Raw genomic sequence first — 25,731 nt, forward strand, 5'->3', positions numbered from 1 at the left:
AGAAACGGGCGTGGCAGGGGGGCTCAACAGCGCCCCCTTGAACGGGGTCTGAAAACTTGGTCCATATATCAAACACGCTTGCATGAATTAATATGAAACTCGGTACACATATAGATCTCATCGGGCCGAACAACTTTCCCTCTGTCAAGTTTCACGCCAGCCCAACAGGAAGTCGGCTATTATGGGTTGTTTGGAAAACGCTTGCTGTGGAATGTGAACTACTCCTCCTAGAAAATTCATCCCATCCCCACCAAACTCGGTGTGCATGAAGTCAAGACATTGAGGATGCTAAATTGCGGACGGATTTTTGATATCTCAAACGGTTTGGCCGTGGCAAGGAAACGAATTTATGGCGAATAAGGGACACAGGAAGTGTGTTATAACTTCAGCATACATTATCTGATCTTGATGAAACTTCAGCAGTGTGTTCGTTGTAAGAGGCCGAACACAAGGATGTGACTATTGTGAGTCAAAGTTATAGCGCCACCAACTGGCAGCAGGAAGTGTGTCACTTTCAAAATGCTTTGAAATCACCCTCTTATTTTTACCCGATTTGCTTCAAACTTTATGTGTATAATGTAAACACACGGCAGATGTAGACCTGTGAAAGGATTTTTGATATCTTTAATACTGTTGTCGTGGCAACGCATCAAACTTTAATATTGTTTTTTGATGCTTTTGAGACTCTTAACATACTTGAAATTGAATGAAACTCGACAGACACATCACACTTATTAGCCCGTAGACTTGTGCAAAGTTTCAGAAACGGGCGTGGTGAGGGGCTCAGTAGCGCCACCTTTAGTCATAAATGGGGGGGGTTAGTTTTATCAACAGCAACAAAACTTGGTATGTGTATTGTTCTCATCAAGACGGACAACTTTCTAATTTACATTAACGATCTCTGACCAACAGGAAAAGAGATATTTTGGTTTGAATGTGGATTTTCTGAAGAATTTTCTCTCCCTCTCTCTGTGTCTCTGTGTGTGTGAGGGGAGGGGGGGATTTGACTATTGCTTTTATATTGTTAATCAAGGTTTCAGGGGCTTTTGGGGTCCTTAACGTGCTCAAAAACTCTTGAAACTTTACACACAGGTCAGAACCCACGGCCATCAGTGCCGGGCTGAAGCTGGTACCCGGGCGTGGCAGGGGGCTCAACAGCGCCCCCTTGAACACGGTCTGAAAACTTGGTCCATATGTCAAACACACTTGCATGAATTAATATGAAACTCGGTACACATATAGATCTCATCGGGCCGAACAACTTCCGCAGTCTAAGTTATTAGCTCCGCCCAACAGGAAGTCAGCTATTATGGGTTGTTTGGAAAACGCTTGCTGTGGAATGTGAACTACTCCTCCTAGAGAATTCATCCAATCGCCACCAAACTCGGTGTGCATGAAGTCAAGACATTGAGGATGCTAAATTGCGGACGGATTTTTGATATCTCGAACGGTTTGGCCGTGGCGAGGAAACAAATTTATGGCGAGAAAAGAGAAACACGAAGTGTTATAACTTCTGCATACATTAACTGATCTTGATGAAACTTCAGCAGTGTGTTCATGGTAAGAGGCCGGTCAGATGGATGTAACTATTGTGAGTCAAAGTTATAGCGCCACCAACTGGTAGCAGGAAGTGTGTCACTTTCAAAATGCTTTTATCAAAAGTGGGGGGGTTACTTTTACCCACAGTTACAAAAATTAGTACGCATATTGGTCTCATCGAGCCGGACAACTTTCTAATTTACAGTCATTAGCTCCGAGCAACAGGAAGTCAGATATTTTGGTTTGAATGTGGATTTTTTGGATATGTCAGACTCTGAGTTTTTAGTTACTCCTCCTAAGTGGTTTATTTTATTCACACCAAACTTTTTCAACATGATAAAAAATACATTCAAGATTATATATATATATATATATATATATATATATATATATATATATATATATATATATATATATATATATATATATATATATATATAAATATAGCTGCGAGCAGCGATGAAGGGCCAAAGCCGGCGGCACCGCCACCCCGGTGCCTTTAGGTAACTAAAGGCATCGGGGTTGCGGTGCCACCGGCTTGGGCCCGTAATCGCTGCTCGCAGCTATATTTGGAACTTGATGCTGGAATATCAACAAAGTCTGTGATGACAGATGATCTGTTTGACTGAGTTTAAGGTACAACGGGTCATTATGCCATGAGGGAGACAGAATGCTAAAGCATCACTCAGCTTTATTAACACTCAGAAACCCACTGGAGTATAAATATTGGTCAAAGCGATTAATTGATAACTATTTTGCATTTAATATGGGTTCAAACTGCATACAACAGCTCACACTCTGAAATTTGTCAGTGATACATTTGGAACAAAAATGTTTACAATTTAAATCTCCAATGTCACTCTAAGACCACAGAATGGGAGAGTATGGAATTTGATTTTAGTATTTTTCGGGTCTTGGTAAGTATGGAAATATGTGTTTTCAATTTGGAAAAGTATTGAATTTCTATTTTCTAAATGTGTAGTAACAACAACAACCATGCCAACAACATGTTTTTTTTATAAGCAGTGGATTCCTAAAAACTCTCTTTTTTAAAGTGGAAAAAATAAAAGTTACCATCAGTATTATTCCTTTGTTAAGGACAACATCCTTGACATGGTTGTAAAGTGGTGTGTGTGTTTTCAGAAATTCCTGGATGAGCTTCACGATCATGGGCAGCTGCACTCCATGTCTGCCTGGATGGAGATGTACCCGACCGTCAGCGCTGATATCCGCTTCAACAACATGCTGGGCCAGCCAGGTCTCTCTCTCTCTCTCTCACTCACTCACTCACTCTCTCACACACACACACACACACACACACACACACACACATACACACACACACACACACACACACACACACACACACACACACACACACACACACACACACACAAACGCTCAGAGCCTGGCAGGCTTTGATGTTGATGAATAATACATGTAAAAGGGTCCTCATTTCTGACGGTCTCCATTTCACCAGTACAATCTGTGAACTCCACATGACTCTGAAACATCAGCACATATAAAATGGGCAATATCTTATTTTGGGCCCTCTAAAACTAAATAATTGAATGAGGAATAAAAATTCATTTTATATTATGATTGTTGGATATCGGTGTCATTTATTGTAAAAGGTAATAAGCTGCTCAACATTGTTATGCTGTTTGTATATTTTAGGCTCCACCCCTCTGGACTTATTCAAGTTTTACGTGGAGGATCTCAAAGCTCGTTACCATGATGAGAAGAGAATCATTAAAGACATCCTGAAGGTGAGAGCGAAAGCCTGACGATCAGTGTTTATTAGATCTGTGCTGAAGCCCTTGATGAAGTGTGTGTGTGTGTGTTTGTACAGGATAAGGGCTTCCTGGTGGAGATCAACACAGGCTTTGAGGATTTTGGCTCAGTGATCAGCTCTGATAAACGCGCCACCACGCTGGATGCAGGAAACATCAAACTGGCCTTCAACAGTGTAAGCAGACTGCCTTGCTGTACTTTATTCAAATGAACTCTGTTCCAAAATGCAGTGAGATGCCTAACTACATTTTAAGGCAACAAATGATGGTTTTCATCCAACATGAAGGCTGGTAGGGAGTCCCAAAATTCGAAAAGCGGCATTGCATGTATACTTCACAGAAAAGGCAATCCCTAAATGCTGACTGTGTTGCTAGAGTTGAGGTTTCCATGACAGATTGGGCTATTTCAAAATGGACACGGGTAGCATTTTTGTGGGCTACTTAGAATTTACAGTGGCTGCAAAAAGTTTATTTGCAGATGCTAGACTGAACTTGCTGTTCATTAAGGAATCTTGAAAATGTATCTACATATGTTTCTACATAAATATTAAATGGCAAAAACTGTTTTCAGCATTGATAAAAACAAAGAACCATTGACACTTGAGCACCAAATCAGAATATTGGAATTATTTCTGAAGGATCATGTGACGCTGAAGAATGAAGAAAGTTCAGCTTTGCCATCACAGGAATATATTGCATTTTAAAATACACTCACCTAAAGGATTATTAGGAACACCTGTTCAATTTCTCTTTAATGCAATTATCTAATCAACCAATCACATGGCAGTTGCTTCAATGCATTTAGGGGTGTGGTCCTGGTCAAGACAATCTCCTGAACTCCAAACTGAATGTCAGAATGGGAAAGAAAGGTAATTTAAGCAATTTTGAGCATGGCATGGTTGTTGGTGCCAGACGGGCCTGTCTGAGTATTTCACAATCTGCTCAGTTACTGGGATTTTCACACACAACCATTTCTAGGGTTTACAAAGAATGGTGTGAAAAGGGAAAAACATCCAGTATGCGGCAGTCCTGTGGGCGAAAATGCCTTGTTGATGCTAGAGGTCAGAGGAGAATGGGCCGACTGATTCAAGCTGATAGAAGAGCAACTTTGACTGAAATAACCACTCATTACAACCGAGGTATGCAGCAAAGCATTTGTGAAGCCACAACACGCACAACCTTGAGGCTACAACAGCAGAAGACCCCACCGGGTACCACTCATCTCCACTACAAATAGGAAAAAGAGGCTACAATTTGCACGAGCTCACCAAAATTGGACAGTTGAAGACTGGGAAAATGTTGCCTGGTCTGATGAGTCTCGATTTCTGTTGAGACATTCAGATGGTAGAGTCAGAATTTGGCGTAAACAGAAAGAGAACATGGATCCATCATGCCTTGTTACCACTGTGCAGGCTGGTGGTGGTGGTGTAATGGTGTGGGGGATGTTTTCTTGGCACGCTTTAGGCCCCCTAGTGTCAATTGGGCATCGTTTAAATGCCACGGCCTACCTGAGCATTGTTTCTGACCATGTCCATCCCTTTATGACCACCATGTACCCATCCTCTGATGGCTACTTCCAGCAGGATAATGCACCATGTCACAAAGCTCGAATCATTTCAAATTGGTTTCTTGAACATGACAATGAGTTCACTGTACTAAAATGGCCCCCACAGTCACCAGATCTCAACCCAATAGAGCATCTTTGGGATGTGGTGGAACGGCAGCTTCGTGCCCTGGATGTGCATCCCACAAATCTCCATCAACTGCAAGATGCTATCCTATCAATATGGGCCAACATTTCTAAAGAATGCTTTCAGCACCTTGTTGAATCAATGCCACGTAGAATTAAGGCAGTTCTGAAGGCGAAAGGGGGTCAAACACAGTATTAGTATGGTGTTCCTAATAATCCTTTAGGTGAGTGTACATTCAAATAGAAATTTTTTTTCAAATTGTAATTTTCTTTATTACTGTTCTACTGTATTTTTGATTAATAAATGTAGACTTGGTGAACATAAGACTTCTTTTAAAAACATAAAAAAAAAAACTTAATTATTTCAAACATTTGACCAGTAGTATACATTGTGAATATTAAAGACTACAATGTGTTAAGAACATTGGGAAAGGAAAATGAAAAAAATATATATTTTTACTTTAGAGTATGGCTTTTTAGCTTAGCAACATGCTGTCATCAAGCTATATTTTCTAATATAGTTTGTGTTCAGGGTGAAGGAAAAAATCAATTCACATATCTCTTCTAACGATTCGAAACGATTCATACATTTCGATATTTGATAACGTCTGTTAATATTGTTGACGGAACAATGAGCACTGTAGCCCCTGGAAAGTTTAGTGAGCGCTCAGGCTTGCAACAGGGGACACATGTAGCTTACTTGACAATAACAGGTCCTCTATCATTATTTTAATGAATAGAAATTAGCCTTTAATAATGTATAATTACCATCACACATTAAGCTTTATGTACTTTTTACACATGAGAAGTGCGTTCAATTTGAACAGGCAAGCGTTTGCCGTGGAAACAAAAAATGCCTGGGTATTACCTGTTCAGCCCCGACAAACGTTTTCCATAACTTAGGGCCGATGACTGCCAAAGCACGATCATCCCTATTTTTAAGTCTAGTTCTAGGAACAGATAGTAGCTCAGAGTCCCCCGAAGTAGTTCAGATAGGTACTGTGGATCCTGGTTCTGCAAAGACTTAAAGACAACTGTTACAGTCGCTGCCCTTGCCGTCCAGAATAAAAGAGTTTTGGGTCATTTTGGGTCGTTTGGTGGGCCACCCCCTCAAAACAATGGTAGGGGTACAGGACTGAAGTTAAACTTTAACATGAGATTAAATAATTCAACAAAACTTTTAAATTTTGTTGAATTATAATTTAATCTCATGTTAAAGTTTACACCTATGAGTTGTAATTAATATCAATAAATTGGGGACACAGGCTTTCTTATATATAAGGAGTGGGCTTTGAGGACAATAAATTAAATAAAATTCTAAAAAAGTTTAGAAAATGCATATATGTTATCGAATTGAAATTGGATTAAAAATCGATTCTGGATTTTGAATCCAATCATGACCCCAATTAATCCAAAAGATTCCCACCCCTAGTTTGAGTGCTGATTGCAATTTGTGAGTTGCTGCCTTTTGAAATGAAACCTCATAAGCGACTGACCCTGAATGATTCTACAGTGTGGATTCTTGCCTGTGTAGACTTAAGGTAGAAAGCCAGCTCACTAGAGTTTGGAGCAGAGAACCAGTGTGTTAAGTTCATGTTTACTGATTAATGAGGTGAGAGTTCATATTCATTGACTTGTTTGGTTTCTTTTCCTGGTTCTGCTTGTAGTTGCTGGAGAAGGCTGAAGCACGTGAGAGGGAGAGAGAGAAAGAGGAGGCCAGGAAGATGAAGAGGAAGGAGGCGGCGTTTAAGAGCATGCTGAAACAGGCCACACCCCCTCTAGAGCCTGAGGCCACATGGGAGGGAGTATGTCATGCTATTACAATAAATACCAACAATTATATAGTTTGTCCATCTGAACTGACTCCTTATGATGTATTAGTCCTCTACTGATCTGGTGTGAATGTGTGTTCATGCTTGCTCAGGTACGAGAGCGTTTCCTGAAAGAGCCTGCGTTTGAGGACATCACTCTGGAGTCTGAGAGGAAGAGGATATTCAAAGACTTCATGCATGTACTAGAGGTAGAAAAGAATTATGAACGGTTTTTATAAGACTTTTTAAAGAAGGCAGATTCATATGTACAAGAATTGACTTGAGAATAGGTGTGTTCATTTTTCTGTACGGTTTATCTTGTGACATTCAAGTTTTTTTCTATTCACATTTTTTTTTTTTTTTTATGGGGTCCTATTATGCTTTTTTTTTTTTTCTACATTGCCAGCTTTCTTTAGTGTGTAATGATGCTGTTTGAGCATGAAAAGGTCTGCAAAGTTACAAAGCCAAAGCTTGAAATTGCAACCATTTTGTTCAAATATGCTTCCAAAATTGAATCTAACACAAATATTTTTCGGAGCATTTATGCGAATGCAAATAATTGTTTTGGTGCAACTTTTTTTCTAGAGATGCACCGGTTGACTGGCCATAAATGGCGGTTTTTAGTTTAATATTGGCTGATCTCTATTCCAGACTTGCTCACTGCATTGCAATAATTTCCTGAAATGTCATTTGTGTGAAAATATCACGAAGTCTCTTAACAGAACGTTTTAACACAGGCTAGAGACGGGACAGGAGAAAATACCAGGCACAGCAAGATCACTGTTTGTGATGCTTGAAATATCAAAAGAAAAATATAAATATTAAATTGGTGTGGGGGTTTATATGAATATCTAAGGGAACTGACTGTCTTCAGAATAGTTTCAATGACGTTATCTTTTCCTCTTCCCTCCGTACAAAGTTGTGTTTATAAGCGCACCTGCTTCGTTTACAGCGGTACCCAAAGAGACGTTTATTTTCCATAATCGTCACCTGCTGTCAGAGAGTGAATTTGCTTTTTCATTCAGTCTGTCTGCTGTTTTTGTTTTGTGCTGGTGTCTTGTGTAACATCATTTCACAAAGCTAAACTCAGAACATTCTGTATTTGCTTTAAGTCTTGAAATTATGCAATCTAATTTAAATCAAAAACAACTGCTCATGCTATATATGTATAGCATCTTTGTTTGGATTAAAATGATTAAAATGCAGTGGTTGCCTCTAGTTTTCAAATTTCAAATGTGTTCAAAATCACGCTTGAAGCGGTTGACCAATCACAACACAGTTGTCCAGCCGCTTTTAGGAACTAAACCGAGCATTACTGACAGACTGGGAAGAGAGATGCTGCAAATATGGGAAATGCTTTGAGATGCTTTCCCAAATATGGGAAAAATATTTGAACATTCAAGCATAAAAAAACCTATTCTAGTAGCCCCCCCAAAATCAAGGAAAAGGGCATAATAGGTCCCCTTTAAAACAGGGGTGCAAACAGCGCGCTTTTCGGCGCCTCCCGCTTTTTTCACGTCAGTTTGGGTGACTTGTGTGAATCGTGCAGATCCGAAGAGTTTTTTTTTTTAGGAGGGGGGGGGGGCGGTTTGAGAGGGTCTGATTATAATTTAACCAACAGTAATTCTGGATTGCGTCCACCAACAAGTAAATAGGAAATAAGCGAATCAGAACACTGCGCGCCAAACCAGCAGTATGTGCGCAAGCGTGAACCACTAGTGTTTCTGTCTCACTCTGGATCTGCCACTGCATCACATTTCTCTCTGCGTGGCGTGTCCGTTTTTATGTCGGCTCTCATGTTAACTGGTTAGAGCTTGTGTTAGAGCACAATGCCTGCGTGACACACACACTTCTCGAGCCGCGCCGAAACCGCGTGCTAGAAATAGAACCGCAACCGACGCCTATTTTTCACACGACACGCAAGAGTGTTGGAAGTTTTCAGACAAAATAGAAGGCGCAAATACATATTAATAAATTACATTTTGATGCTTGAAAGTCTCTCGGTTTTGACAAATGCATATATAATTGTAATTAAAAAAATAGACCTAATTATCGATTTTCAAATATTGCCCCGTCAATAGGCCTACAGAACGAAATATTCTGTAGCCTATTTTGCCGTCAATACTGCCGACTTTGTCTTTGCTGTATCAGGCTATATATATTATGTTTAACATCCAAGTGTAGATCTGTCGGCGCACAGAGCCACGCAGTCGCAGACAGCACGTGAAGTTCGTGAACACCGAATTCCCTTTTCTTTCTTATCTATTTGTGTTTGAACAGACATGTGCACGAAAAAATAAGCCAGTGGCCGTCTCAACGAGTTTCCCTGTAAACGCAGTCAAAATAAAACGGACGCGTGTCATTACCGGTATTAGATACGCGCATTCGTCTTAAAGGGACAGCACCCAATATACCTGCAGCTGTTTGTGTCACCAAAGTTAATCAAAGTTTAGTCAAAAGATAAACTGTATTAATACTTAATACAGTTAATTTACCTGAAAAACATAAAGCACTGCTTTATTTCTCGTGTATTTGTGTTTTATTGTATTTATATTTGTATTTTGTTTATTAGTTTCTATGCAGATGCACTAGGCCCAGTGCTCGAAGTGGGGCGGTACTCACCGGTACGCAGTACCGGCACTTCTGCATTTTACTCCAAAGCGTACCTGCACGTTTTCTTGCGTACCGCTACTTCTCGCATGTAGCCGGTACTCTACCACTGACAGAAAAAGCGTCAGTGTCACGGCCATTTCACATATACTCCGTTTGCAATGCGTATGCGGAGCTTATTTTTTTTCCACACCCATATTAACAGGTTAGACCAGAACTTTCGCACTGCACGCGGATGTGGTCCGGCAATGCGTTCCAGGAGCGGTGCATATACAGCAGTCCAACGATCGTTTCCACACCGAGTCTATTTTCGCTGTGCTGCACGTGTTGAATTAAAGTGACAGCGCGTGGTTCGTGGTCAAAATTAACACAGAATATGACATTATATATAATTTGTATTATTTAAAATTACTTTTAACATTTAAAAACAGACGTTTTCAAATTCCAAAGCTTGCAGAAGGTTCCTAATGGCAATACTGACTTAGGCTACAGCTTTCCTGGTAGCCTTGAGTGAATTAACTTGTCTAAGAAAATGATTCATAAAACGTATATATATATCTGTTGAGCCTATGTTTACTTTCGTCATTGACACAGACGAAAATGAAAAGACTAAGTTCAGCTTTAGGAGGGGAAGAAATAGTCCAGGATAAGAAGACTGAGAGAAAATAAATATAAAGATGAGGAGAGAGCAGGTAGCCTATTGATAAATAATCTAATGACAAGGTTTTAAAGATAGCCTATTTCTTATAATTTTTTGGCCTTCAAAAGTCCTCAGTTAAAAGTCCACAATTACCCCAATCATCCTAGAATTATTAATTCTTTACAAAAAGAGCTATTCAAATCATCAGGTGAAATTGTTTTCAGGAAGTAGCAGTAAAGCAAGAAGAAGAAGTGCAAGATAGTTTTTCTAAATTTCATTTGACTCTATGTGCCTATAGGGGTGGGTTGGGGATGGTGGCAATGTAGTATCTGGATATTTGCCGCGGGACGAGGGCTTCGATTACCTCTCTCTTTTTTGACCATACATGTGTTTGCACCCCTGTTAAAAGAAAATGGAAAGTCTGTCAACTAATTTCAGTCAAGAATAATTCATTGATCATGTCTGATTTCTTTACAGCACGAATGTCAGCATCATCACTCAAAGACTAAAAAACACTCCAAGAAATCCAAGAAACACCACAGAAAACGTTCCCGATCTCGATCAGTGAGTACTACCTCTAGTCATCTCATACCATACCTTTTGGGAGATATTTGTCGTTCTAACATTGAAATTGCATGTATCTGAAAAGAAAAGTTTTGATGGCATTTTCTTTTGGTCTTACCTCCTTATAATGGCAAATACAGTGTTGTTTAAGCAAAAGGGTAACCACCTTTATTTCTGCTGCTCCATATGCACCACCTGCTGTCAGAGTGAATCTGCATTTTCATTCAGCCCATCTGCCGTTTTTGTTCTGACCAATTGAATATAAAAATGCGTTGTTGTTTTTTTTTTACTTTGTTTTTGTCAACTTTATTTGAATTGTGAAGTTGTTAAATCATAATTTTTAAATGCATTTTTCAGTTTATGTTGTTGCAAACAAACAAGTAAATTGCTAACCGCTCACTGAATTCAGTCCAGACTAGGGCTATAAACCATGATGTCTTCAAGTATCGTGATGCCGATTATAACAGCCGGTTTCCAGTCGGGAAAAAATGACAAATATATTTAACATAGCCCCATATTCACACACATATTTATTCACATGCAATAGCATGACTAAAATATTTTCTATAGGCTAGTAGTTAGTATGTTTAGGAATAGAAAATCGATTCCAATTCTTGATACCATTCTTTAAGCGCCAAAGAGAACACTTCTGCATGTGCACTGTTTTCTGTGCTGCGCACACATCCAAAGCGTGCATGGAGTCTTATATAGTGCATGGACAAATACACACATGTAGACACTGTCGGTTTTGTCTTAAGTGAACTTTAATGGTTGAGAAAGAAAAACAGTCGGCTTATAGGCCTATTGGATCCGTGCATTGACAGCAGCTTAACAGCCAACGGTATATACCTGTTGCCACCATTGTTAATCAAAAAAAAAAAAAAAAAGAAAGAAAACCACTCTGTGTAACGCCAACGTGTGTCTGTGTATGAAACTGTTTTGGATAGTCCTATGTATTCCCTGTCAAACATTTATCCTTACCTTTTTTTTATTATTACACATCTTTATTTGATGTTTTTTATTTATTTCTAAGTTAATGTTGCTATTCATTTTTTTACAATTTATTTTATTCTGCAGATGAAAAAACAAAACTGAATCCTACAAATTAGGAATAGCAGAGATATCTCCCATTTAAAAAAATGATATTATCAAGTATATGCCTGTTTTATCATATTTAAGTTTATCAGGGAAACAAAATAATGACAGCAGTAACTGTACCTGTTTCTGAATATTAATTTAAATGGTGTATATAATGATTAAATAAAATCTCTTGTAATTTTAAAATTATTTTATAAAAACAATTTAGTTATATTGCAAATGGATGAAACAATTATGGTGCTTTGAATCATGCACACGTTTTGTCGTTTCTGTCTGCAGCTCCATTATAGCATATTGGGAGCATTGCTGAAGATTAAAAACTCAAATATAATTTAATTACTTCTGTTCATAAATAAATAAAGCAGTAATTTTTATTTCGTTATAAGCGGCCCATTTCCGGCTAAGGGGAACTTGGAACTCTAACCAGAAAGAAGAAAAATATTACCTTACCATTTTTTAAATGGACAAATTTGTTTTAATCCCTGAATTTAGACTAATAACAAATACATTATAGCTTGAATACAAGTTTAAAAACAGCACTACTTGTTATAATTAAGGAAATTAAACTTATCATCATAAAATATGTCTACTCAGGCGATAACGCCAAAAAGAAAGAGAAACATTGGACGTTATGAACAAAATAGGCAAGACACATTGCTATGTGACATCAACATGCATTTATTTTTCTTACAATCACCACATTGAGTTTCGTTTTGTTCAATTGTATTCGTTCACCTCACAAAACTAAATTAATTTCAAATACAAATTCAGTAAGAACCGTGTGGAAATTATTAGCAATACTATCATAACAAAGCTAATGTTTTATATTAGTTAAAGCTCAAACGAACCAAAGTAAAACCTTTAACGTTTCAATCATTAAATTAAACTAACTGAATCGCAGGCCAGCATTAGATAAAGTTCAGCCAAACTCAGCATGATGTGTGTTTACTGTGTATGTCGGCAGTGTTGTCTCCGGCGGGGCTTGGGTAGACGATGTAATCGGATATCACAATATTTTCTAAGGCGATTATTGATACAATAGTTATTACATATCGCCCAGCCCTAGCTAAAATTTTTATTTTTGAATTTATAAACTGCATGGTGAAAAGTGTACGTGAATTAAAAGCTAGAGCAGACATTACAGCACATTGCTTTCTTTAGTGCTCACATTACAACAAACATACACCCTTTTCTTTGCAGATTACCAATTAAGGATAATCAGCTGGATTCAATTAGCAAGATTTGAGCTCCAAGAGAGTATGACAGTTCACGGCATGTCGTAATTACAGTAGTCTCGAGATGGCAATATGTGACGTTATATTCTGAGATGTTCACATCCTTGGACTGGGAATTATGCGTTTCTACAGCACCACTATCAAAGGCAAATGAATCAGCAGTGGTCAGGTGGTACAAGTAGGAACTCTTGGAATAGTCCTATCTTTTAAGCTGTGATTACGACGAGCTCTACGAGGACATGAATGCTTTTTAAGTTTAAATCACTTAATTGCTGTAATTACGACATGACATGGACACACCTTTAATGTATAACACATTATATTACAAATATACAACTGCAGCAAATAATATAAATATTACAAATCTGCAAAAGATATAAATACTACAAACAATACAAAGAAGCACAATGTGTCAAAAACAAAATATAACAAAGCAGGAAAGTTCTAATTATTCATTCAAACCATCAGGAAATAAAGACTTAAGTTCAAAATCTTAAGGCAACAATTGTAACAATTTCTTGTCTCTATCTCAGTCTCTTCTATGAGGTTAAATCATCTCAATTCCCAGGAACTTCATGTCAGACAAAGAATGTTTGGCAAGCTTAAAATGACAATAAATCTCATCCTGTCTCCTGGTGGCACTTGAATGTTTAATGATTCTTGTGCGTAATGCACGTGTGCTTTTGCCAACATATAACTATGAATGTGAACAAATAATAATATAAATCAAATATGTACTCTTGCAAATGATCAATTGTCCAACCTTGTATGTTTTTAACATGTAAGAGGATGTGTAAATGATTTACATTTAACCTATTTAGTACAATTGAAAGTTACCCAGGGCATCAACAAGAGTAGTTGGAGAGATATAAGACTAGAGATCCTAGAAAACCTATAGCCTAGCTCCTAGAAAAAAAAAAAAAAAAACACAAAGTTGTTGATCATTAAATACATTCAAAAACTGAGGATCACTTTGAATAATGTGCCAATAATTTAATCCTTCTATTACTTGATAGACTATAAGTGTACTTAAAGACAAAAAAGTTGCTCACCTCTTGTTCATCTAAAGTACGGACTTTTGCCAGTGCATATCAAGCCACTTATTGAGATATCCCTGTGACTTGAAATCTGCATACAGGTTCTTGACTTTAAACTCAATCATCTCTCTTAGAACAAATACAATAGAATCTTAAAAACTGACTATAAGGTAACCCACGTTTTAAGGGCATTGGATGAGCACTCTTAGCATGAAGACTGTTCTTTTCAGTATCTTTTCTATAAAGAGAAGAGACAATGTGTTCATCAACAATTGATATACAACTATTAGGGGTGTAATGGTTATAGAACTCAGGTTTCGGTATGTACCTCGGTTTTGGGGTTGCGGTTCAATACAAATTCAATACATTTACTTGTCAGCACCTGAGGCTTCCCATTTACAGGTCACGCATATTTCATCACTGGACTGTAGTGAGATGTCCATGACACAAATCTGCACAATGCCAAATGATTTTGCTCATTATGTCAGTGGAAACAACTGAAAATACTCCATTTATGGTCAGATAAGAGTAAGACATCATTTGAAACTGTAAAGGGTCTATTTTTATTTGTGTACACACAATATATTGCTCTTGTAAAATAAAGAAAGCAAACAGGATGCCGCTTTCTGCCGTCCTGGTTGCCTTTTTCCTATTGTGGCGTTAGCAAACAGCTTTGTATTACGGCACGGGCCTGTGACTGACTGTATTCCTCGTTCGACTGTTTGCACCAAACCGCGATGTCCGTACCGTGATGGTTCGGGACAAATACATGTACCGTTACAGCCCTAACAACTATCCAAAAAAAATGAATTAGTAGTACCCACTTGATGTGTAAATTTGATAGGTCTTAGACAGTTCATATTTTTAAAGCAAATGCTTTAAAATTCCCTCCAAAGCCTTTGTAAATAAAACGGTTTTGGGTGTTTCCATAGGCATTGTTGTTGTTTTAAAACATTATTACTAATAAGTGTAGTTCTATTCTAATTCAGACTTTTCTGAAACCAGTACAACTGCTGATTCTCATAAATGATGAAATTTAAATAAATAAATAATTAAGAATTAAGAATTTAAAGAGTAGGCTTATTAATGACGGAGTATTTTCATTATGATCTGGTTTAGAGTTTGCAGGTAAGCATTTACTCGAGACACTCTCACACATCCTCCTAACTTGTGTACTGTGTGTTTGTTCACGGAAGGGCTCGGAGTCAGAGGATGATGAGTATCACTCGAAGAAGAAGAAACGTTCGACATCTAAATCTCCGTCTGAACACTCTTCCTCTGGGGAATCTGGTCAGTTTTGTTTCGGATCGATATCAGTGTCCTGCACAGCACATCAATAGTGTTTAACAGCATGACCGTTTAACAGCAGTCAGAGACTCTCAATGATAATCATGTGATATTGATCTTCACAGAGAGAAGTTACAAGAAATCTAAGAAACACAAGAAGAAGGGAAAGAAAAGACGACACAAATCAGTGAGTAGAGAAGACCTGAACCTGTTTTATGTTTTGTTGTGTAGCCACTGACTCGTCAATTGATGGGAGTCTGACAACATTACTAAATTACTTGCCCACAGACAAACATAGCACATATTTGAGAGTTTTAGTTTACAGGTGCAGCATTTTACAAAATCGTTGTTGAAATAAAATAAAAAAATCAACCCAATTATACACCTCCCTTCTTTGCTCCGCCCCCAAAATGCACAAACATGCAGTGCAAAAGTGTCTCTTTTTTCACAGCAAAGCAAAATAATGCTTCATGAAAAATAAAATAAAGATGACGAACGAACAAGGAAGCACACAAAAAAAATGAACAAACAGTACACAAGAGTATATACAAGCAAGAGTTGGTTATTAGTCGCCAACCGCACAGCAGCTCCAGACAAACAATGACACTCAAAACCAATGTTACTCACGTGTGGAGCAGAAACAACTCAACCTCGGCATCCATTTTCAGGCCTTCCTGCTTGGATCTCTACAGCGCTAGAAAAGCTTTTCTAATATTAACTTGGCTTTTAAAGCTATTGCCTGATCATAAAACTTCTTTTTCCAGTGATATTCCTCTGAGCTTTTCTCTTTTGTAATGTCTCTCAGCCATCTCTCTTTCTACAGTCTTTCCTCAAATCTCCCTCTTGCTCACTCTCTCTCCTCTCCCATCAATAACAGCACAGAGAAACAATATCATTGGCATCACTTTCAGAACGATTTTTCACGTCACCTCAGCTAATCCCGCCTCTTTGCCCATTTTCGTTTATCCGGGAGTGGCTCGCTGCCAAGATGGCGATGGCCAGCTCTGCCCACTTTGGGCTTCAAAAATGCTCTTCAGAAACCTACGGGTGACGCATACCTACATGCATATTTTTTTTACAGTCTATGTTGTGGACACTAATATAGTTATCTGGCTCTTGATGCAAGTGGACCTACTCACGTTTTTTAGATCAATCATATTTTAATGTCCAAGGTAATATGATTCAGCAGCTTGTGCCATGAATGACTTACAGACTGAATCAGTTACGGTGGTTCTGAGATGGAAGTCATTCATTTTTAATTTTTCAAATAAACTGAGAACATTTACTGTTACGTTGTACTTGGATTTGTGTTATATTTTGCTGAGTGTGTTTTTGTGCTGGTACCTTGACTGTCACGGACAGCTGAATCCCGAAGCTTTTCGTATTCTGTGCGGTGTCACCTGTTAAGATGGTCTTTCTTTATCATTTACTGACAAATAAGTGTTTGGCTGTGGGATTGAGTGCAGTGTATTGAAAATGAGCATACATAATATATGCTCAATTTGCATTTTATCTTGGAATGTTCGTTAAATCACAGTGCTTCACATTTACTCCCATCCTTTAAACACAAGTTTTCTAAAGTGTATAACTTTGAACTGCTATTATAGGATAATGAGGAATATGGAGTATATCACACATGTTGTCTTGCAGGCCTCCCCTGAGTCTGAAGGAGAGAAAGAGCGGAAAGGAAGAGAGAAGGAGAAAGATAAAGAGAACGACAAGTCCAGAGTGAAATCACGTGGAGAATCCAAACAGAAATCCCCCAAAAGAAAGAGTGCAAAAGAAGAGGTGAGCTATCATATCTGAGGCAGCATCTGTGGTCTCTCATTTACTCTTACCCAGATGTGCTGTGAACCTCTGTGTCTGTGTCTCAGGGTGGATGGGATACGTCTGGCAGTGAACTGAGTGAAGGAGAGCTGGAGAAGAGGAGGCGCACTCTCCTGGAGCAGCTCGACGCACCATAAATCACTCACCGTCAGTCTGTCCCTCTCTGTCTCTCTCACTTGCATTCCTGTAATGTGTTTTTGCATCCTTTTGGAATGTGCTGACAGAATATTGATGAGCATCTGAGTTTTGGATATTTGGCTGTGAATCCATCGACTGTCATGTAGTCTCCCTGAGAGGCAGTATTGTCTGAACATCAGCACTCTTCTTGATCTGGACGGCATGTTTGACTTTTTGTAACATTATTTTCAGAGGTTGCAAGTGTTAAGTTGCCTTTAACTGCAGAACCTTTTTTAGGTAGTTGTATATTTGTTAATGCCAATAGTTTTAAACATTGCTGATAAAATGGAAAAATGACCAAGCCTGCATAAAAACGCCTATTATTCAACTTCAGATGAATCTGTAAGATTGTCTGTGAAAGCCATTTTGGGAAAACAATGTTATCAGTGTGAAAGAATTGTCTGCGGCATTGTTTTCAACTTGAATTTTGACAAATAAACTTTAAAAAAGGATGATTTTTTTTTTTTTTTTTGCCGCCCTGTTCTTAAATTTACTCAACTTGAGCAAAAGTATCCCTTCAGTAATTTCAGATGTCCTTTGTACAAAGATAGTTGAACAATTTCAGAATAGGTTTAAAGTTGATAAATCTAACCAAATGAGTCTCAACATTTGCTACTAATGAGAAACAGTTTACAGTTTGAGTTGCCTCTTGTGAGATTCTGTGTTATTCACTTTGAAGATTAAGGGTATGTGTACATGACAATGATGTACTAAAAACTTTTTTTTTTTGCTTGCGTAAAGATGACAACGTTGTCAAAACGCTCCCCATTCACACAGATCCGCGAAAAATACTATAAATGCTGTATTCTGCTGCCAGGCCAGTAGTTGGCGATATCACTTTGTAAAGAAACACTACGCACCAATGAACACGTTTGCATTTTCGTAGTGTACACGGAGACAATAACTGTATAGTTTTCATAAACGTGCACTGTGAAACCCGTTTTCAAAAGTTTGCATTTTCAGGCCCCCAAAACACTGTTGTGAACTGCCAAAACGCATACAAAACTTTCGGTTTTTAGTTGTAAACGGCCCCTATGAGATCGGTACATTCATAAAAAAATATTATGAATTTAAACATTTACAAGGAAATAGAGGAAGAAACATCATGAAACTGCCACAGAAGTTTTATTAGGCAAAGAAAATATGACGCTATCAATGCCAGTGAATCAACTGAATTTATTTAATATTAAATAAATTAATATATGGGTAATTTATACAGCCTATGAATGTATTAAATTATAAATTATAGAGAGAATTTTATATAGGTTCACAAGCACAAAATAACACAGTAAGCATAGTGATTTTAAAAGACAAAAAGCTGGGTGATTTTTCCAAAATTCTTTCACTGCGAACAAAGGTTCATTTACTTTGCTCACGGCTGATTGGTCTGTTTTCGGTTTGTGATCTCTTACCCAGAATTAAACTGGCTCCAGAGTAGTGTCGTGGAAGTTACCATGGTGATGAGAAGTAATAACCAATCCAACACCTCAAGGCTTCGTGCAACAGGCCTCAAATCTTAATATCTTTCTATGAAGATACACTGACATGATCTGCCATCTTTGCAGTGCAAGCCTGAACATCCAAGCTTTTTGGGGGCATCGTCCTACATGTTCACACTCTCAAGAACAACACAGAAGACCAGCATTGTGTAAATAGTTTAATTGGACATCATCTAATTTTAAATCTGAGAACAGATCTTTTTTTTTTTCTTTTTTTTTTTTTTTTTTTTGCAGTAAGCATACAATGCCTAAGATACAGTGATAAAAAAAAAAAAAAACTCTTGCCAGTTTAATCCAGTTTTTATGAATGAAATGCAGAGAGATTAGACAGAAGTCTATAGTGGCTATCATACTGCTACTGCATCTAGTTTCTTATGTTTTAGTGTAGAAGTGACAATCTAGTTTCTTAGCATAACGCTGAGCTGTTGCCACGTCTAAAAGGCCTGATTCAGGTTTTCAGTTTTATTAAATAAACAAAATGCAGGAAAAAAGAGAAAACTATAAGTTAAAATATTCAATGTTGTAGTACAGAATTTTTTTTTTCTTTTTTTTTTAACAATATGTACAATATTAGAGGATTAAAAAGTTAAAAAGATTCAACAATTTTGTAGCAAAATATCTGTACATTTAACAAATGCTTTTTTATTTATTTTTTTCATTTATATTTTTGCTTTTAAATAGAATTACACTTCACAAGAAACTTGAATTTTCAATTGTGCAGGTCATTATTGAACAACACAGAATTCAGTTTATATAACAGGCCTTATTTCCCATGATCTGACCAAGAACAAGAAGCAAGTCCAGTTACAACATCTGAATTCTCTAAGGAACCTGATCTTGCGTAGTGAATAACGAGTGCCGCAGGGAAAGAGGTTTGCTGTAGTGCTCAGCGGCCGTACAGTTTAATGCAACAAGAAGTGGCACGTGCTTAAACTGTATTAAGGAATATTCTGTTCAAAACAAAGTGGATGTACAGTAACTGTACGCTGTCGATTACCACAGACAATATATTCAACCCTCTGTGAATGAAACAAGATTCCATTTACAATAATGCACTTCTATGGGACAAGAGTAATAGGGTTTAAAAGCAGACGTACTGTAAAGCTCATATTTTTATTAAACCTTTTTATAGTTTTAATTTTTTAGGGGTTCAAACCTCCCCGCCCTGCAGAGTTTACTATAACCCTAATTAAACGCACCGGATCCAGCTCATCAACTTTGAAAAGTACAGGTATGTGTGTTGGAGCGGTTGGAACTAAACTTAGCAGAGATTTACACCCCTGGGGCGTCATTTATAAAACGTGTGTGTGCACAGATTTGAACAGAACATGTATGCTAAAATCGAAAAAAAGAATCTGTTTAGCACCCATCAAGGTCTAAGCAGACGTAGGCCTACGCACTTTTCCGTGTGGCAGAGAGTCGCAGTACTGCAGGTATTTGGAAATCGAAGCCATTCTTGCCATTCTCTCAAGTGAAGGATTTGAACACTGTCTAATGCTCTATTAAGTGTATTGCTAGATGTAAGAGAATATTGGTTTTAAGATTGTAACTGATTTTATAACGGTAGTCAAGTTAGCGTGTAATGTTAATCTTGAGGTTTTACTTTATTTTTAGATGTAGTCTTGTGGAAAGTCTTGCCCTTTTAAATGCATTATTGTAAACAAGATTTCTGCTTGTTTTTACAAACTGAGGGACAAGTTGGTTAGTTTACCTGTATAGAACATGGAACAGTAATTAGTCGCTAAAATGAACTTGCTGAAAATGCTGAAGTCTCTTCCCAGAATTTTCTGAAAGGCTGATGAAGTTCTTGAATTTCACTTCTGCACTTTGGTTTATATCATTAACCAACCCTCAGTTTAAGGACCACAGCCTAAAAGCAGTATTGCTTGAGCAGCATTTTAATTCAGACTTGTGAATGTGAGGCGCTGGAGTTCTGCAGCCTCTGGCTTCTATTTCACATTTGCCTTTTTCACATCAATCCTTTCTAAAAAAGCCTTTCCTGACACCACCTCCTACTTAACTGAACTCTCTCTCCATCTGCGCACCTGAGCTCAGAGTAACCCCACCATCACTGTGATCGACTCTTCTGATCAGGCTTGGATCAGGGTGGTCGATCAGTCCAACAGATGACTGACTAGTCAATGTTTATATCGATTTTTAAAGGGCCTGTTCCAATACCCACACATGTGACCTTTGCGCTTGCCACTTGTTTACTTGAATGACGTATTTCCTGCATTTGGCCCAAGTGTTCAAGTGGACGTGAAGATTGCAAGTGTGTGTAGAACTTTTGATTACTTGATGGGACACACTTTTTTTGCACTGTTAAACTATTAAATGTCTGTTCGGTAGTTCATATGTAACAGGTGACACTATTGTGGTGTGGGACTTCTAATTAGGTGATAAAAAGCAGTTGTGCAAAATACACACACTCATAATTTGATCAAAACATTATATGCTTTACTACCAAATTATATGTAAAATCGAATTAATTTAACTTACAATGGAAAGTTTTTTTCCTGACATTTCAAGTTTGGTGAGTTCCTGAACATAAACTTTGGTAAAAAAAACGAAGTTTTGGAGATAGTTGTGGATTTAGTGTGTGTAAAGGACACTGAGCGATGCCATTTTTCGACCTGGGACAGTCTTGTGCTCTTTCTTCCCGTTGCATGCACGTACTATCAAGTGGCCAAGACCACAAGAGTGGGTATTGGGACAGGCCCATCATATATTTTAGTTGTGGTGCTTTAAAGTGGATGAAAGGGTGCTGCAGTGATGATGTATTTTTGTAGGCCAACCCGGAAGTTAGCATGGTTCCCTTGACAAAAAGCCAACAGGATTTTTCATTGACTTTAGTATTATTGCAGAAAATAAGCTCTGAAACTAACAATAGTTTGATTCTTTCACGTTTCTTTCATCATGAGAATCTACACAAATGGCTTTTGAAGCCTAAATACGATTGCCAGATGTAAAAAATTAAACGTAAACAAACTTCACTATAGTCACATGACTATCAACTCTTTCAGTTTTTATTCAAAAACCATTTCCCTGAACGTTTGAGTTAGAACAGTTTGCAAGAGCATGAGTAGAAGTACAATGTGGACTAGTGAGTAGATGAGTTTACCTGTTCGCCGTTGACAAACTCTTCAGTCCCATTTAGCCATATCAACAGTCTTTTTCAAGACAAGTAAAAGCTGTGTTTTATGTAGAGTAAAATGTAAAAAATGTCTTACGGTTCCATAAGGGTGATGGAACCAGAAGCGTTAAAATGCTAACTCGTTTCTTGGTTTTGGCCTACAAAAACAGGTCATCCCTGTAAGACTAGTAAGAGATGCAACCTCTCTGAGAGGATTTTAGTGTGCTAACAGTCTACCAGTGCTCTGTCAGCACGCTAAAACCCTCTTTCAGAAGCCACGTCTCCAAATTCATCCTTTACAGCACCATTTATGTAACAAATTCATAGCATTCAACAACACATTTAAATACTTTACTACTGGACTTCAAACAACCTTCTGTGAGAAATGTTCTTGGTATTATCTTTGACTGTTGAGTCACAGATAATGCAGCATATCAAGCCGTCAACAATAAATTTTTACAGCATTTAACATTTTTCAAAATGCTTCTCAAGCTGCATTCCAACTTATTGGGCTCCTGTTTTTCTTTAAACTCAAGAATGTGCACCATATGAACAGCCCCCCCCAAAAAAGGGTCTGACAGACCCTATGCAGGGCTTCTTTAAGACCGACTAATAGATATTCATTCAGAGAACACGCGATTGGTCGATTTTGATCTGAGGCGAAAGCACTGGAATGTAAGAGGCCTTTGTACAGGTTCATGATACATAAAGTGTTGGAACAGTTTTACATTCTGACACTTTCTTGAGAAAAACACTGATCTCGCCATCTACAGTTTAAGCGCCATTAGATAAAAGACACTGTTTGTCATATAAAAAAATCACAGACAGAAGACTATGACTAAAACACATGTATGATTCAACACCTGATGGGACAGATGTTAAATATAGGCACTTGACTTTCAGACCTGCTGTCATCTTCATCAGTCCTTCATTATTTTGTTCAGGAGCAGTTAGCTCCACCTCCACTCCTCCAGCCCATCCAATCACATCCCCTTTGCCCTTGTCACATGACCATCTCTGCACTGTTGATTGGCCGCAAATTCTGATCATCAAATCGTCTTCGAACGCTCCTCCTGACGGCGTCAGCGCGCCTGTAAGGCTGGTTTCTCAGATCTGATACAGAATAAAGGACAGAATAAAACAACGTCAGTCACCGAGTTCAGATCTTCTGGACATGCTGGTGGTCAACTGGGCAAAGCAGCTTGAGTTTTTACTGGATTAAGTACTAGAACTTTATTGAATCTTCTGAATTGAATGGGAATGGAAACACTGACACTAACTTGTTTTTGACGGAAAACACTGACAGAACGATACAGACAAAACGTATTTGAACTCTCAAGTCGCATAAAAAGTCTGAATGTCACTGCATTATATAACAGAATATAAACACGCGGGTCATCTTGTGCTGCAGGAACTTCACTTTTCTTCATTTCTTTCATCAGTTTTAGTGGCTGTATAGTATTCATGTAGTTCATGGGTTGTATTCCCAGGAATGTCAAGGACTGATCAAATGTGTTCGCTTTGGATTAAAGCATCTGCCATATGCATAAATATAAATTTAAGTCAGTTTACCCCAGGTTCACAAAGTCATCTTAGCAGAGGAACCACAGGTGTGATATTAACTATCAACGGATGAAGATGAAAATGCGTGGCAACGAAATACAAGTATGCAGCAATGTAAAGATCCATACTTGTAAAACGTCCCTTATAATAAAAATGAATATACTGGACTGAAATTCAGACCAACAGCATGACTGCAATGTACACGACGAATCAATAAACAAGAAATATATTATGGGTGACTTACATTTTAGACACAATATTGAAAGCGTCAGTGAAAGTACCTCAAAACTAAACAAAAACAGGTTCAAACGTTGAACCTTGAGCAACTCAAAATACTGTGTCTGAATAAATCACTATTTTTGAACAATCAACGATTCAATGACTCACTTATAAAGACAGTCTACTAGAGTATTTGTGAAACCAGCAGATAAAGTGACAGACAGTTTGTCTGGAAGTAAGTGTACAAATGTTTTTATTTTGCCAAAACATACTTCTTTATAAATGTCTTTATTATTTACCAGTAAATATATAAAGTTTAGTCATGAAGCTCTAGATCACATCACATGTGCTAAACTCTGTAGGACAGTGGCCCTCCAGGAACTGAGTTTGACACCCCTGCTCTAGATAGTGCAGGCTTATAGGTCCTTTAAATGCAAACTGCTTGCTAGCAATCACACAATTTACTGCATGCACAAGCTGATCGGCCTCTGATGATTTAGCAGCCAATGAGATTGCTTCCTCAACATCAAAATAGTCCTCTGAAACCCTCCACCTCCACCTGTCTAGTGCTGCGTTCCAGTCCAAAATTGTCATGCTCTTCACTCGCTAACTTCCCTCCGTCTCGTTCACTCGGATGTACGTCATTGCTTACGTTGCACGAGTGCCCTCTACTGGCGGAAACTACAATGGGCTGAACTGGAACGTCCTAAGCCCTTGGTCACTTGGAATCTGATCTGATTTATTTATATATTTATTTTTCCCTTTAAGAGTTTGTTTAATGCAGCATCCAAATGTTTATAGGTGTGTTTGAGTTGTTTAAAAAAAAAAAAAAAATAGAATTAATATATTATAGAGTTGTTGGTGATTAGATGAGATCTGTGGGGACGTCACAATCGTACTGCATTGTGGGACATATAGGTGCCTGAAGTGTACATATGAAGTAGACTCGCTCCCTCTGTCAAAATCGAGGGAGCGAGGGTCTGTCCATATAAACTTCCCTCGTCCACTTCACGAAGTGGAACGCACTTCAAAATGGCGGCAGGGATTCCCCAGAGGGGAAGTGCTTAGGGAAGTTCGCAAGTGCGTATCTAAAAGTGGACTGGAACGCAGCCATGATCTGCTATGGCAAGGGTCTCCAACCCTGCTCCTCGAGAGCTACCATCAGTTTCAACCCTGCTCCAACACACCTGCCCGAAATTGTCAAGTAACCCTGAACACCTTGATTATCTGGTTCAGGTGTGTTGTGATTGGGGTTGGTGCTAAACTCTGCAGGACGGTACGTCTGCAGATCTAGGGTACATTTACACGACAACGATATGCTTAAAACAGAGACGTTTTCCTCAAAACGATCCCCATTCACATGGATCTGCAAAAATGACTAAAAACCCTGTATTCTGCTGCCAGGCTACTAGATGGCAATGAAACACTATAGACTGAACACGTAATAAGCATGTGCATGACGTCATCATCTTCAGAGATTCGCGTTTTGTTGTTTACACAGAGACCGTTTTTTTTAAAAAACGTGCACTTTGAAACCCGTTTTCAAAAGTTTGCCTTTTCAGGCACCCAAAACGCGTTGTCGTGTAAATGAACGGCCAAAAAGCAAAAAAAAAGTTTTACGGTTATAGTTGAAAACGGTGTTGTGTAAACAGCCAAGTTCCACCGATTCCAAACACATTAACATTGTCATATCCATAACTTTTTGTGTTGAGAAATGTCTTTCTTTCAGTAAATTAATTGACATTTAATGCAATGACATTCTGACATTTTTTAAAGTGTTAATTTGGGGGCAGTGTACCAACTACAGAAGCTCAACTCAAGGTTTTAATGAAGACTGAACTATCTCTAAGTGTGGGTCAGTTCAACATGAGACAGAGGCAGAGTCTATGTGTCTCAGGTCACAGCATCACCTAATCAAACTCATTTTCAAATCAACGGGTGAACATGAGTACCTGGAGACTCGGCCCTTGAGGGTCAGACTTCAATAGGCCTGATGTGTGTTAAATAGA

The 25,731-nt window shown here is 38.2% G+C and overlaps 2 protein-coding genes across 10 annotated transcripts in view; one reads left to right on the forward strand and one right to left on the reverse strand.

Moving 5' to 3' along the window:
- prpf40a (PRP40 pre-mRNA processing factor 40 homolog A) overlaps positions 1 to 18,416 on the forward strand; it is a 56,943-nt gene extending 38,527 nt beyond the window's left edge. For 2 of the 4 annotated variants that reach the window (XM_081368638.1, XM_081368637.1), the window contains 10 exons: positions 2,683 to 2,797; positions 3,217 to 3,308; positions 3,392 to 3,508; positions 6,690 to 6,827; positions 6,947 to 7,042; positions 10,561 to 10,647; positions 15,214 to 15,307; positions 15,430 to 15,491; positions 16,955 to 17,092; positions 17,179 to 18,416. In XM_081368638.1, the coding sequence (XP_081224764.1) occupies positions 2,683 to 2,797; positions 3,217 to 3,308; positions 3,392 to 3,508; positions 6,690 to 6,827; positions 6,947 to 7,042; positions 10,561 to 10,647; positions 15,214 to 15,307; positions 15,430 to 15,491; positions 16,955 to 17,092; positions 17,179 to 17,268 (1,029 nt within the window). In that variant the 3' untranslated portion in view covers positions 17,269 to 18,416. The remainder of the gene's footprint in view (positions 1 to 2,682; positions 2,798 to 3,216; positions 3,309 to 3,391; positions 3,509 to 6,689; positions 6,828 to 6,946; positions 7,043 to 10,560; positions 10,648 to 15,213; positions 15,308 to 15,429; positions 15,492 to 16,954; positions 17,093 to 17,178) is intronic. The other 2 variants (XM_081368640.1, XM_081368639.1) reach the window with 1 other exon arrangement.
- A 945-nt stretch (positions 18,417 to 19,361) lies between these two features.
- fmnl2a (formin-like 2a) overlaps positions 19,362 to 25,731 on the reverse strand; it is a 103,362-nt gene continuing 96,992 nt past the window's right edge. For 4 of the 6 annotated variants that reach the window (XM_081367584.1, XM_081367581.1, XM_081367579.1 and 1 more), the window contains one exon: positions 19,362 to 23,053. Coding sequence is in view for 4 of the 6 variants with exons in the window: in XM_081367581.1 (XP_081223707.1) it covers positions 22,944 to 23,053 (110 nt within the window). In the remaining 2 variants the exon portion in view is untranslated. The remainder of the gene's footprint in view (positions 23,054 to 25,731) is intronic. The other 2 variants (XM_081367583.1, XM_081367580.1) reach the window with 1 other exon arrangement.

The sequence above is a fragment of the Scardinius erythrophthalmus genome, assembly GCF_964197995.2.
Source record: "Scardinius erythrophthalmus genome assembly, chromosome: 6".
Lineage (NCBI taxonomy): Eukaryota > Metazoa > Chordata > Actinopteri > Cypriniformes > Leuciscidae > Scardinius > Scardinius erythrophthalmus.